At 41.4% G+C, this 14,570-nt stretch overlaps 1 protein-coding gene across 1 annotated transcript in view; it reads right to left on the bottom strand.

Moving 5' to 3' along the window:
• Positions 1 to 3,182: 3,182 nt before the first annotated feature.
• Positions 3,183 to 14,570, bottom strand: part of LOC115461873 (chondroitin sulfate proteoglycan 4-like) — a 122,248-nt gene continuing 110,860 nt past the window's right edge. The window contains exons 9-10 of the mRNA XM_030191932.1: positions 10,382 to 10,565; positions 3,183 to 5,881 (exon numbers count right to left, since the gene is read on the bottom strand). Coding sequence (XP_030047792.1) covers positions 3,858 to 5,881; positions 10,382 to 10,565 — 2,208 coding nt within the window. The 3' untranslated portion in view covers positions 3,183 to 3,857. The remainder of the gene's footprint in view (positions 5,882 to 10,381; positions 10,566 to 14,570) is intronic.

A 14,570-nucleotide genomic window follows, 5' to 3' on the forward strand; every position in this document is an offset into this window, starting at 1 on the left:
AAGGAATGGATCTTCAGGAGCTTAGTCAAGATTGGGAGGTGGGGCTGGTGGTTGGGAGGCGGGGATAGTGCTGGGCAGACTTATACGGTCTGTGCCAGAGCCGGTGGTGGGCAGCGGGACTGGTGGTTGGGAGGCGGGGATATTGCTGGACAGACTTGTATGGTCTGTGCCAGAGCCGGTGGTTGGGAGGCAGGGCTGGTGGTTGGGAGGTGAGGATAGTGCTGGGCAGACTTATACGGTCTGTGCCAGAGCCGGTGGTTGGGAGGCGGGGATAGTGCTGGGCAGACTTATACGGTCTGTGCCCTGAAGAGCACAGGTACAAGTCAAAGTAGGGTATACACAAAAAGCAGAAAATATGAGTTATTTTGTTGGGCAGACTGGATGGACCATGCAGGTCTTTTTCTGCCGTCATCTACTATGTAACTATGTCAGAGAATATATTTTATTTTCTGGTGTGCAGTGAAAATCGGGCAGTAACTCTGACTTGACGCACGTAGGTGGTAAAGTCCCAGACCCAAAATGGACATATGCCAATTTTTATTTTGCTGTATGTCCATTTTTGGCAAAAAAATAAAAAAAAAAGCATTTTATTTACAGGCGCGCTGAAAAATGGATCTGCAGGTGCCCAAAACATGCACCTTCACTAGTGCACCCCATTTTTCTGTGCACCTTAGTAAAAGGACCCCTAAATCTCTGTAACTGGTCCCTATTTCTTCTTCCTTATGACCTCCAATAATAACTACTGCCTCCAGCCCCAACTGAACATGTTGCAGATCTGCTGTCCAGAGGTTCTGTTTGCTATATAATTTCTAAATAGCATATTTGCAGGTTTTTGTGTTACTTCACAGTATCCGGCAGTGGAGGGATTGTGTGTTGCCGTTATTGAGGTGACACTAAATTTGAATACATATTTGGTTTATTGTATAACAAATGAGAAATCTGGGACTGATATGTTGCATACAGCTTACCGTGCCCCATTTCCGGTGCACCAGAAATTATTTAATTTTTTCCGTTGGAGGCTTACCCGGCGATAACTGGGCAGCACCGCACACTGCACAGTTACAGCTGGGTTAGCATGGGAGAGGATAAGGGCTCCCCCCAGGAAATAGCCATGCAGCAAGTATATACTTACCGGCACAGCCACTTCCTTTTTTTTTCTTCACAAAAATCTCACTGCAGTAAAAGGGGCCTCAGCATGTGGCAAATCCACGTGCCGTGGACACCTCAGGGCCTAGTTATGTTAATTGGTGCTAAATGGCACCACTGCCGTGGACACCTCAGGGCCTAGTTATGTTAATTGGTGCTAAATGGCACCACTTAAAAGTTAAGTGCCCAACTGCTTAGTCGGTATTCTATAAAAGATACGTGCAACTGCAGTGAGTGTGCGTACTGGGGAAGGACATGTGTGGGTCAGGGGTGTGGCCAGGACTTGCATGCACACAGAATACATGCAGCTATGTGTTTGACTGCCTACTGTTAGATGCCAGCACATACACCAATCTTTGGCTGGCATATGTGTTTGCGTTTAAAGTTTGATGCTTAAATGCAGCCTTATAGAGTTGACACCTAGCACCCAAAAGTTAGGCACCATTCTTGAATATACCCCTCAATGGATAAATGACTTTAAATATTGTGTCCTGCTTCTATGACTGGCAATTGGGATATATTCACTGCAATGTAGACTGGAATAACTGGGCACAGTGGATGGGCCAACTTTTTTTTTTTTTTGCTGTCATCTACATTACTGTGACACAAAGAGCTGTGACCAAAATGTCAGCGTTCAGTTGGTTTGCATAGTTTTATATGCTAGTCAGACTTGAGAAATAACATTAACAACTGTGTCTATGACCTGCAGATTCACTGCTCTCTGCTTCTTTTAACTTTTCTCATAGACCTTCACTTTGTGATGTTCTTGCATGCCCTAAGTGGAGGATCTTCAGCATAAAATGAAGTGGATAGGGATTATCATACTTCAAGTATTCTCCAAAAGGGTAAAAATGGCTGTCTTTCTTCTATGTTTGTGCAGCGCTGCGTACGCCTTGTAGCGCTATAGAAATGCTAAATAGTAGTAGTAGTAGACTTCTGAAAATTGTTTATTTTCTAAAAACTGGAGAGCCCTATTGCTTCCAAATTTGACCAAACAGATTCTTTCAATTCTCAGAATTAAAATGAATCGTACCCCTTGATTTAAATATGTTGCATTGTTGTTCTGTTGGCTTATTTGTGAAGTAGTGGCATCTTGGCGCTAATAGCAGGCATGACTATATTTTTAATATTTAGCAAACATGACCATTTTCAAACTAGAAAAATGTCTTATCTTTTTGTTTCGAAAATGGCCACTTGCAAGATGTTTTTGTGCTCAGTGTGTCTCTCTCTTTTTGATCATTTTCAATAAATAAATAAATAAATCCAAGGGAAAAACACACAAAAACAAGTCATTGGGATGTATGGGGGGGCCAGCATTCTTAGTAGACTGGCCACCCATTCATCCAAGCAGAGCAGTGGGGCACCCTAGGGGGCACTGCAGTGGACTTCACATAACAGGTCACAGGTACACCCTTAAACCCCTGATATCAGTGGTGTAGCAAAGTGGGGCCACAGGGGCCTGGCCTCCCCAAATTTCCTCTGGGCTCCTGGTTTTGCTGGCGGGTGTCCCCAACCCCCACCAGCTGAAGCCTTGTCCAATGCCAGTCTCCAGCGCCGCCACGTTGCCTGCCATGCTCTGTCTTCCCCTCACATCCTGCATGCTCCTTTTAGTGAAACTGAGCATGCTCAATTTCACTAAAAGAGCGTGCAGGACATGAGGGAAAGACAGAGCAGGGCAAGCAATGTGGCGGCGCTGGAGACTGGCACTAGGCATGGCTTCAGCTGGCGGGGGTTAGGGACCTCCGCCAGCCAAGGTATTTGTTGCAGCAGTGGGTGGGGAGTGACAGGGTGGCAAAGTGGCGGCAGACCAAAATGTGCCCCCACCTCAAGCTCTGGCCCCCTCCCACCGCGAGGTCTGGCTACGCCCCTGCCTGATATTGTATGATGAGCCCTCCAAAACCCGCCAAAAACCTACTGTCTCCACATATAGGTGACACCTGCAGATGTAAGGACTATTGTAGTTGTGTACAGTAGGTTTCTGGCAGGTTTTGGACAGCTCACACTTTCTACCACAAGTGTAACAGATACGAGTTGGATATGGTCTGGGTCCCCTTCTCTACAGTGCACTGCACCGACCGCTAGGCTACGCCACAGCCCTGCTTGCTGCTATTAGTCCTGGCCATTACATCTGAAGCTGTTATAGAAGCAGGTATAAACTGTTTCTTTCACATCTTTAGGGTTGAGAGGGGGTCAGAAATCACTGGGGGAGTAAGGGGGGGGCATATCTTAAATCCTCCAATGGTCATCTAGTCATTTTTTGTGACAGTTATTGAAACACATCTTGACCAAATGTCTAACACTTAGCCCTGGACGTTTTTTGCTTTCTTCAGTTAGGGCAGAAAAAGGTCCATGCTGTCGGAATGCCTAAATCCCGCCTCCAACACTCCCCCTTGTGATTTGGACGGAACTGCTTAGAAAAACATCTTAAAAGTGGGATTCAAAAATAGAGATTTGGAAGTTTTGGCAAAAAACAACATCTATCTGCTGCTTTTTGGATGTTTCTCTGTTTTGAAAATGAGCCCCTTTACGTACAGAAAAAGAGCTGCAGAATACAAATGGTAAGATACTACAGTCCTTAAAAAACTAACATGACATCCATGAAATACTAAGTTAATTTAAACACAAAATAAATAAGTGGATTGAATATTAAATATGTACATCATTTAGAAACACATATTCAGATGACAAAGTTCAAAAAAGAATCACAGTTTTTATACCCAATACTGCTTGTGTCTTAAAGTTGGGTTAGAAGTTCGACAATGCTGGGCCATCTGAGGATCTATGGTGGACCAGTTACTATGCAGCTTATTTTTCACAAATGGAGTGGCAGAGGTAGGTAATATATCACGTCTTATGGCGACTGAAGGACTAATTCCATAGTTCTCAGTACTTTTTATAACAGTCACTTTAACAGCAGGAACAGTCAGACTCCTTTCCGGAGAAAGACTAGGGCTGCTAGGAGCAGTGTTTGACTGACTTTTGTTGGGCGGTTTTGCCTTTTTCACTTTGCGACATACAAAGAAACAACAGACAAATATGAAAGCAACAATGAACAAAGAAGCAACACTTGAAAGTACAATCACAAGGGACAGAGACTTGCTGCTTTCATTAGGCTGGGCCTTGAAACTTCCTTTTGTTGTGGTTTCTTTCTGTGATGAACTGGTTATTGCTGCTTCCGGACTAAGCAAGGAAACTTTTTTGTCTGGATCTCCCCAACGGTTCCTGTTTCCCCATCTCTGCAATGGTGCAGTTGTATAAAACTCATTTTTTGCAGATATTACTAGCTGTTCCTTTAAAGTGCTACGATTCTCTACAGCAATCGTGCTGGCTGAAAAAGGTTCACTGGTTGTAAAATGTTCTATAAGCAATGGGTCAAATGGCACTATGGTATACATAAAATAACCTCCAGCAGGTTGCACCTTATCTGCTTTAAGTATAAATGAGAATGAATCATTTAGCATGTCAGTGCCTGTCATATTAGCCTTGACATCAAGCAGTACAAGGCCTCTTTCAATGTCATTTTGTGTGAACACGCTTATTGCATCAAATGTAGCATCATGAAGAGTCTGTCTCACAACCCTTCCATAAACAGGAGGTTCTGTTATTTCAAATCTGGGATTGCTGTTTGTCAGATTAGCTAATTCCGTAGCATCTAGGTCCCTTTTCCTCAATTTATACACTGTTTCAGTTGGAATTTTCAAACCAGATGCAACTTTCACTAAAGGCTCTATGATAATATTCATGACTTGGCCTGTAAGATTACTTTCAGAGGTGGACAACATGAACTCAAAATTATCTTCAGAAAAACTGAAGTTTGCTATATGGTAAATCAGCCTTCCTTGATCTAAATCTGCTTGTTCAAATGTATTAATCTGTTGTTTTTCAATCAGCAGCTGCCCAAATTTGGGTGACTTGATGATATCATATACTATCTTAGACCCCTTTCCATTTGTTGTAGCTGATAAGTGGACATTATTAATAGTGATGAAAGACTGGCCCTGTTGAAGCATCAAATCAGTAAAATTGGTTAGAGTGATTAAAATGGGAGTAACTTCAAGGTTGAAAAGCTTATATAGTGGACGATGTTTACCATCTGTCACACTAAAGTAAAAGGCACCTGAAGATGAACTTCCATCTTGCATAAACCATATTTTACCACTGTCAATATCTGCTTGTGTGAAATGTTGAATAGATATGTTCAGATTATTTTGCATTGCTAAATAGCCATTGTTTGGGTTACTAATGATTGTATATTTAATTTCATCTGGTGTATTATCTTGGTCTTCAACTTTCAAGTTTTCCGGTCCAAGTACAATTTTATTTCCCTGTATGACCTTCAAATGTAGTGCTTTTGTTTTTAACTCTGGAATTTGGTCATTGAGTGGAATGATGGTTATATTGAATACTTCTTCAACAACATCAGTGTCTGGTTTTTTTGCAGACTTGATCTTCAAGTTTGGCCAAACAGCAAAGGTAAAGTTATCAGTGAACGACTCCAAACCATCATGCGCATATGTGATCCCAAATTTATCAAGTATATATTGAGAGAAATTGGGCTTTTCCTCTGTAATGTTTCGCTCTCCTACAACAATCATGCCATGCTTTGGTAACGATGTCACCTGATACCAAATTTCATATAAGGAACGCTGGGATTCTGGCAACTTCACCAGGAGATTTGATGCATCCAACTTTGATTTGTCAATTAATACTTTATCTCCCTCCTCAACAATGGCACCTAGAAAGAGTTAATACAGCATTTGGTGCTTGTAATGTTAAATCATTTGAAAATCACAATTAAAATAAATACCTATACTAACTGTGAATCGATTCTCTATTGGACTAAATTATCCAGCAATATATCACCACCATTATAGATCTTAAGATTCATTGGTTCCATATATAAGAAATAAAATTCCTATTACTTTATTCTGGTGTGCATGAAGATTGCAAAACTGAAAACATTTTGATTTTATCATTTGCTGTTTTACTATTATGAAAGTTCATTTTGTAAACCACTCACTACCTTGGACAGAGGGGTCTAGAAACCATGAAAATTAATAAACAAAAACACAGACACATGCGCACACACACACACTGAAAACTGAGGTCCTCCTATTTACCCCCATTACAGGTAAGGTAAAGAATACGGCTCTGCAAGTTACCCTATACACTCCTGCCAGCATGCTTCAGTGCTGCTCTGGAAGGATCACCTCTAGAGGTGAGATGGTATTTGAGTTTCCACACTTTGCCATTCTTGGCCTCATTGCTGGAAATGCCAACAGTACTGCTGAAGACATCTACTGGGCAGTGTGCAGAAACAGCTGACTTACTTTACTTAGACCATCAGATATTTCTAAAATGCTAATAATTTTCAAACATTACCAACCACAGCTGGACTTAAATTGGTAACCTAGTGAAGAAACATTCCAGAATCCCAAGCTAACCTCATTCCTAGAGAGATGTTACACCCTCACAATAAATATGTGCCATTTGTGTATCATGGCAAGACAAAGACATTCTGAATACTTCAATTGGTATTAGTGCAATGTACTCCTTACCTTTACTGATTTCTTTCTCTCTATTCTGTCCTGGCATGAGTGATTTTGCTGCCCTATTATAAACTGGTGTTTCTTTCTTACTTTATGTTTAGCCTGTACACCGCACTCTGTTCTGCTTGTCAGTCGAGCGGTATAGTAAATGTCAATAAACTATAGAGCTGTAGAACAGCCTGCACAACTTACCATACCTGTATGTCTACACCCAAAGCAAATTACCCAGTTCTCTCACACCCAGTCAGATTACCCCTTCTTCTGACAAAGAATAGGTAACCAAATCCACCATCACTGTGGTCTGCCCAGGTCTTTCTCAGATATTGTGTGTACATCCCTGTCACTTGTCTTAACTATATCTATTGTCAACTTCAAGTGAATCTTCTCCTTAGTATTTGAAGTTTATGCTATTCTGCAATTGATCAGCCATGGCCTTGGGCCCTGCAACATGAAGCTTGGCCATTCCCCCCCCCCCCCCCCCCCCCATTCTATTAATGTACTAACATGGAAATAACAAGATTGGCTAACCAAATGTCCTCACAGGTGTCCTCGTCTTTGCTCTATTTGAGTGCTAGCACCTCTCTCTTCGCAAAGATCTCAGACCCATTCCTTTTTTTCTTTATTTTGCTTGTTCTTCTTACTCAACTTGTTTTTATTGTTAACCCAGTGACTGTCCTCATATAGACAGAACATTCTGAGCCATCTGCTTGTAATGGCAGGATGTGGCAGGCAGCTTGCACAATTGCTATCTTGGCCAGAGACTAAGGAAGGCTCATTTTCTCTATACCAATTTATATACTAATTTATGCTATGGATATTTCAGCTTAAGCCATAATTTTAATGTTCTCTTAAACTACACTAGCACTTATGTAGGAAATAAAGGGCTCACTACTAATCTGTTGAATGGCAAAGTTACCTGGATAACTTTAGTCAAATATTCAGCAGGGTAAAAGTAGTGTTGAATACCCTCAGATAAAGTTGCTTGGATAAAGTTATCCAGATACATTTTGCCACTTACTCCTCTTCTAAAACCCCCAACACCACATTAAAATTAGTAGCGAGGTAAAGGAATTTCCCTCGGTTCCTGTGACCTCCTCGATGATGAAACAAACAACCCTGCAATTTCCCAGGCAGCAACCGGGTCCTCAGGGAACTTCGACCCCCACTGCAGCTCTCGGCCCTTCGGAGTCGATTGAGAGTGGAAACAGGGCTTCCTTGAGCCCTGTGGAGCGAATTGCACCTCCCCAGCCTGGAAGAGAGTTGCTGGCTGTTCAAACAGAGACAGACGCCGAAGTGGCTCAGCTGGTCCTGTCTGAGGGTGTGACTGCAGCAACAGAGATAGATTCTCAACTTTGGGAAACATTACTACAACAGGCTTCAAAGGTATTGCTCAAGCTATTGTTTCCAAGTTAGCTCGGGCTGATAGTCTACCTCAATCTCCTCCTGTGGCTAGTGGAGTGATTAGACCAGCAATTGTGACGCTGGAGTCACTATGGGATATGGTTTACAATATCCAAACCTCTATGCAAACTACTTTAAAGCAGAATTCTTCTGATATTGAAGTTCTTTCTGAGGCTGCCCTGCTTCAAGCACAAGTGACTGCACAGCAAACCCAGAAATTGGAACGTGTGGATATCAAAATTCAAGAAATGGGATCTATAGAAACAGCTTTGGTTAAAGACAATAATTTCCTACATAAACGACTTGAATACCTTGAAAATCAGACTAAAAGGTTTAACCTTAGGTTTCTTAATTTTCCCAAATCGCCGTTAATTTCTCCTTTGGAGATGGTTAAAAAATATTTGGTGGACATCCTGGGAATGGACAAGGACTCACTCCCTCCCATTACACGGGCTTACTACATCGGGAGTACTGGAGTGGAGGTGGGAAACCACCCCCCCCCCCCACCCGTAATAGGGGAGGGAATAAATCTTACCTCATTCCTAGAAAGCTCATTAGAAATAGTTACTCAGAGCCTGATAGGAATGCCGTACTACGGCTTTCGTTGAGACACTTAGAAAATCTGTTTTTGGGCTCAAAGGTCCGTATCTTTCCAGATCTCTCACGGCCTACGCAGATGAGACGAAGGGCCTTTTTGGAACTTCGCCCCAGGGTGGTGGGCATTGGGAGCAAATTTTGTTTTGCGATTTCCTTGTTTTTGTAATGTGATGCTTGAGGGTAAACATTTTCAGTTTGTAGATCCAAAACAGTTGAAAGAGTTTATTGATGCAAGAGTTGATGTGAATATAGTAAACCTTCCCTAATTTAGCAGGCTGGGGTCTGAACCAGAGGAAGCATCTATTGATTATTAATTTTTGTATTTTTTTTCTTTTTTAATTTCCTTAATCTTGGAATCAAATTTCTTTAACTTGTGGACAAATGGGCTATAAAGATATATACTTATCATTTTTGTTTCCTAATGTTAAATAATGCCGATTGCATATTCACTTTATGTGGTGATATATGGGAAAATTTAAATAAAAAAAAATTAGTAGCGATACCCTGAGCCCCACCACTTTCCCAACTACAGTGGCATATTAAAATAAGTGCCTGCAAAGCACCCTCCCTCCAGTCCCCAACCTTACATAAGCAGTTGCCAAATCCCTTGCCCTCCTGAACCATCCCACCCCCAACCCTAGGAGTGCTCACCAGATGAGGAAGCATAGAGACTAACTCCTCCTACAGTGCTTGGTGTACTCAATACTAAGTGGCAGTACAGCTAACAATTGCACCATCATTTAATCATTTATGTGCTGCACTCCTTCCACTTTGGTCTATTCACTAACTGCTAATTGCCCTTCAGAAATCAGTTGGCAGCTCGAGTGAAAGGACCAATCAGAGGAGGAAAGCAGTGCACAAACTAATGCTAAGTGACCTTGCAGTTCCAAGGTGTACTGCCACTTACTGTTGAGCAAGAAGAGAACCACAGGAGAAGTTCAGAGCTGCACCTGCTTGTCTGGTGAGCACTCCTACGGGTCTTGGATGGGATAGTTTGGAAGAGTAAGGATTTGACAACTACTTATTATAATAAACTGCTAGAGTTGGGAGGCAGGGGGCCTTAGGGTGCCTACTTATTTTAACATGCCAATGGAAGAGAAGGGGGCTCAGAATCTGTTTTCTTTACCCTTGTAAGTTAAGCCTGATATTCAGTGTTATCTAGTTAAATGGATAGGTTTACTCCTTCAGTGCTGATGTTTGCTGCTGAATAGATCCTTTCTGGCTTAGTCCCTGGCCCACCATATACACTGCCCCTTATAAAATGGATAAAATTTGACTGTACACAGATTTATATGGCTAAATTTTATCTTGCAGCTTCCCCTTGAAATTTTTTTTGTTACATTTGTACCCCACACTTTCCCACTCATGGCAGGCTCAATGTGGCTTACATGGGGCAATGGAGGGTTAAGTGACTTGCCCAGGGTCACAAGGAGCTGCCTGTGCCTGAAGTGGGAATTGAACTCAGTTCCTCAGGACCAAACAAAGTCCACCACCCTAACCACTAGGCCACTCCTCCACTCAATTCAAAACAGAAGCACTTATGCAGTCAGCACCTGAATAGCAGGCTAAAGGTTTCTGTCATGTCTGTCTTCTGGTGTATGGGCCAGCCATCCCAACCAAAAGTATAGTACTGCTTATCAAGTGCAGTACCATAAACTCAAACACGAAGCTCTGAAAAGCAGCCTTACCTGTATTTGCAAGAAGACACGTATGCTGGTCAGGTCCATTGATTTCATACGAAATCATGATGAGAAACATCTGAGGCTCCATCACTGCCGGCGGAGAGGAGATAGTAAATGTAAAGGAGTCCTCTGCACTCCAGCCCATATCCTCACTGTTCGTGTGATCATAAACTACAAACCCTTGATTCACCTGTCCAAAGAACAAGAGAATAAATTGGGTGTAATATTCTGTACAAGAACAGTGGCATACTGTATTTTTTTGGGGAAAAGCAACCAGTCCTCAGGGCACATCCAGCCAGTCGGGTTTTCAAGTTATCCACAATGAATATGCATGAGACAGATCTGGATACCAAGGAGGTAGTGCAAGCAAATCTCTCTCATGCATATTCACTGTGGATATCCTGAAACCCCGACTGGCTGGGTGTGCCCCAAGGACTGGATTAAGAAGCACTGCTCTAAATATACTGTTTGCCACTACACAGGGTCTGCAAATATTACAATGCTTTGAAGTAGCCATAGTTCAGTAAATATTTTCTTAGACAGATGCCTGTACATACAGGTAAGTTCAGCCACTGCATTGCTCTATCTTGTATTAAAAGAAAACATTTAAAGAGGAATCACTGCACTTTTCTACTTGGAACATTGACATCAATGATTATATTGCAAGCATTTATCATGTTTACTGTATGTTATATTAGAGTACTGACTTTTCCGCTTGCCTTTATTATCAAACTACATCAAACAAACAGCATTCCTTTTTATGAACAATGGCCAAAAGTGATATCTCTGCTAGAGCTACCAGTCTCATGAGATAACAGGGGGTCAGAGTGCCAGGGACAGACAGCGCCAGTGTCTTATGACATGGAAGTTTCAGAACCTAAATATACACATTTATTAACCCAGGTTCCCTTCCTGGCTTGAATGACAGCTCAAAAATGCATTAATTTGAACAGGAACAGTAGCACAATGGTTCCAAGAACTGTATTCTTTGGCTCTACTAGAAAAATATATATTTTTCAAGAATAAAGAACATCAAAACTGCTAAAGTTGTGATGAGGGAGCTTTCTCCATAGAATTTACACAAACTGTATGTTTGTGTAACAATATGTTACATTGTTTCCTCCATCTGGACTTGTGTGTTACACCATGTAACGGATGGTAAAATTATTTCTTTTAAAACCCACAATCATAATGAAACAAAAAAATCATGAACAAACAAAAACATAATAATGTTTTTAAATTACTAAAACACCCCATCTTGCCCATTCAACAATTCTGTGCCCTTTTTGGAAAAGGAAAATAGATGGGTGCCATGCTGGCTCATCTCCAAGTTGGCCCTTTTGCACATGTGCATTTTTTTGTCAGTAAGAAATGATTTTAAAAAAGCTTATTTTATGGACATGTTTGCACAAGTTGGAAAATTGGTCAACTTTGTGGGCTTTTGTTTTAAAATAAATCAAACCCAACAACTCACATTAAAATACTACAATATGGACTTGCTCAATGGTACTGCTTTGCACCACCATGTGGTGGGACCCAGGTCCGATCTTCAGCTCAAATCCTCTGCTCCCTGTGCCGGTGAGAACTGGGGATGCTCCAGAGAACTGCTTCACACTCATATAGAAAGAAATAAAGGCTTATTCAGAAGGGCCTTCACTTATACACAAAAGGTGAAGCCTGCCTATCTCTCTTCATTATTGAGCTCCAAATGTACCTTCAGTCCCACCATACCTCCCACATCATTTTTATCTCCTCAAGGTTTCTAACTTAAGAACATAAGAATAGCTATACTGGGTTAGACCAATGGTCCATCTAGCCCAGTATCCTGTTTTCCAGATACACTAACCGCTGTTACCACCTCCTCCAGCAAAGCTTAACTATTTGTTGAGCGAAAAAATATTTCTTCCTATTTGTTTTAAAAGTATTTCCATGTAACTTCGAGTGTCCCCTAGTCTTTGTACTTGAGGAATGAGTAAAAAATCAATTTACGTCTATCCATTCTGCACCACTCAGAATTTTGTAGACCTCAATCATATTCCCCCTCAGCCATCTCTTTTCCAAGCCGAAGAGCCCTAATATCTTCAGCTTTTCCTCATATGGGAGGAGTTCCATCCCCTTTATCATTTTGGTTGCTCTTTTTTGAACCTTCTCTAGTTCCACTATATCTTCTTTGAGATACAGTGACTAGAGGCATTACAATATTCTTGGTCTTATTTACCATTCCTTTCCTAATAATTCCTAGAATCCTGTTTGCTTTTTTGGCCACTGCTACTCACTGGGCAGAATATTTCAACCTATTATCTACAGTGACACTTAGATCTTTTTCTTGAGTACTGACTCCTAAGGTGGACCCCAGCATCAGGTAACTATAATTCAGATTACTCTTCCCAATGTGCATCACTTTGCATTTGTCCACATTAAATTTCATCTGCCATTTGGATACATAGTTTTCCAGTTTCCTAAGGTCTTTCTGTAATTTTTCATAGTCCGCTTGTTTTTTTGACAAATTTGAATAGTTTTGTCTCATCTTCAAATTTAATCACCTCTCTTATTGTTCTGATTTCCAGATCATTTATAAATATGTTAAATAGACCAGTCCCAGTACTGATCCCTTCGGCATGCTACTATTCACCCTCCTCCATTAAGACAAATGGCCATTTAACCCTACCCTTTGTTTTTTGTCCAATAACCAATTCCTAATTGACAGGACATTGTCTCCTATCCCATAACTCTAATTTTCTCAGGAGTCTCTCATGAGGAACTTTGTCAAAAGCATTCTGGAAATCTAGATATACATCAACCGGCTCACCTTTATCCACACCTTCAAAGAAATGAAGCAAATTGGTGTATTATTTCACAGAAAGGGTGGTGGAGGCGTGAATGGCCTCCCGGTGGAGGTGGTGGAGTCGAGGACTGTTCCAGAATTTAAAAAGGCATGGGATAAGAATGTGGGATCGCTTAGGAACAGGAAGAATTAGGGGTTATAGAGGATGGGCAGACTGGATGGGTCATATGGCCTTTATCTGCTGTCATGTTTCTATGTTTCTATGGTGAGGCAAGTTCCTATGGTGGCTAAACCCTGGGGGATGGGATTTGATATACCGCCTTTCTGTGGTTACAATGAAAGTGGTTTACACATTATATACAGGTACTCATTTTGTATCTGGGGCAATGGAGGGTTAAGTGACCTGCCCAGAGTCACAAAGAGTTGCTGTAGGAATCAAACCCAGTTCACCGGGATCAAAGCCCACTGCACTACCATTAGGCACCTGCACTCGCCGACTCTGTCCCATTAAACCATGTTTGTCTATGTGTTCCATAATTGTATTCTTTATAATAGTTTCCACTATTTTGCTCAGCAATGAAGTCAGGCTTACCATTCGGTAATTTTCCGGATCACCCTGGAACCCTTTTTAACAATTGGTGTTACATTGTCCACCCTCCAATCTTCAGGTACTACAGGCGATTTTATCGACAGGTTACAGATCACTAACAGTAGATCAGCAATTTCATGTTTGAGTTCTCGCAGTACCCTGGGGTGTATACCATCCGGTCAAGATGATTTATCCCTCTTTAACTTGACGATTTGGCTCAGTAAAAGTTCACCATGATTTCCTTCAGTTCCTCACCATCATCACCCATGAAAACCATTTCTGGTACAGGTAGATCTCTTACATCTTCTTCTGTAAAAATGTAAGCAAAGGATTCAGTCTCTCTACTATGGCCTTGCCCTCCCTGAGTGCCCCTTTTGCTCCTTCATGGTCTAACGGTCCCATGGATTTCCTCACAGGCTGTTTCTGTTTCTGATGTACCTGAAAAAGGTGATACTATGAGTTTTTGTCTCTGTGGCAAATTTTTCTTCATATTCTACTATTTCAGATACCATTTACTACAGCTCCTACAGGACGGGCTGTCTCCTTTTTCTCAGTATAATGCCTATTATTCCCTATTAGAGAAATACTGAAGTTTTAATCTTTTCCTCCTCCAATGAAAAAACTGTAGAACCTTGTCCATGAAACATTCTTTAATTTTACTTTATTCTATTCCACTACAATGGAATAAAAAAAAAGTCTCAGGGAAAATGTGAACAGCCCTTTCTCTCCCCCAGCTTGAACCTGTTTCTTGCTGCTTACAAAAGAGACAATCCCATGATAAGCAAAGCACTGATGCTAATAATGTCCAATAGAACCAGCCG

This window comes from Microcaecilia unicolor, chromosome 2 (genome assembly GCF_901765095.1).
Source record: "Microcaecilia unicolor chromosome 2, aMicUni1.1, whole genome shotgun sequence".
NCBI lineage: Eukaryota > Metazoa > Chordata > Amphibia > Gymnophiona > Siphonopidae > Microcaecilia > Microcaecilia unicolor.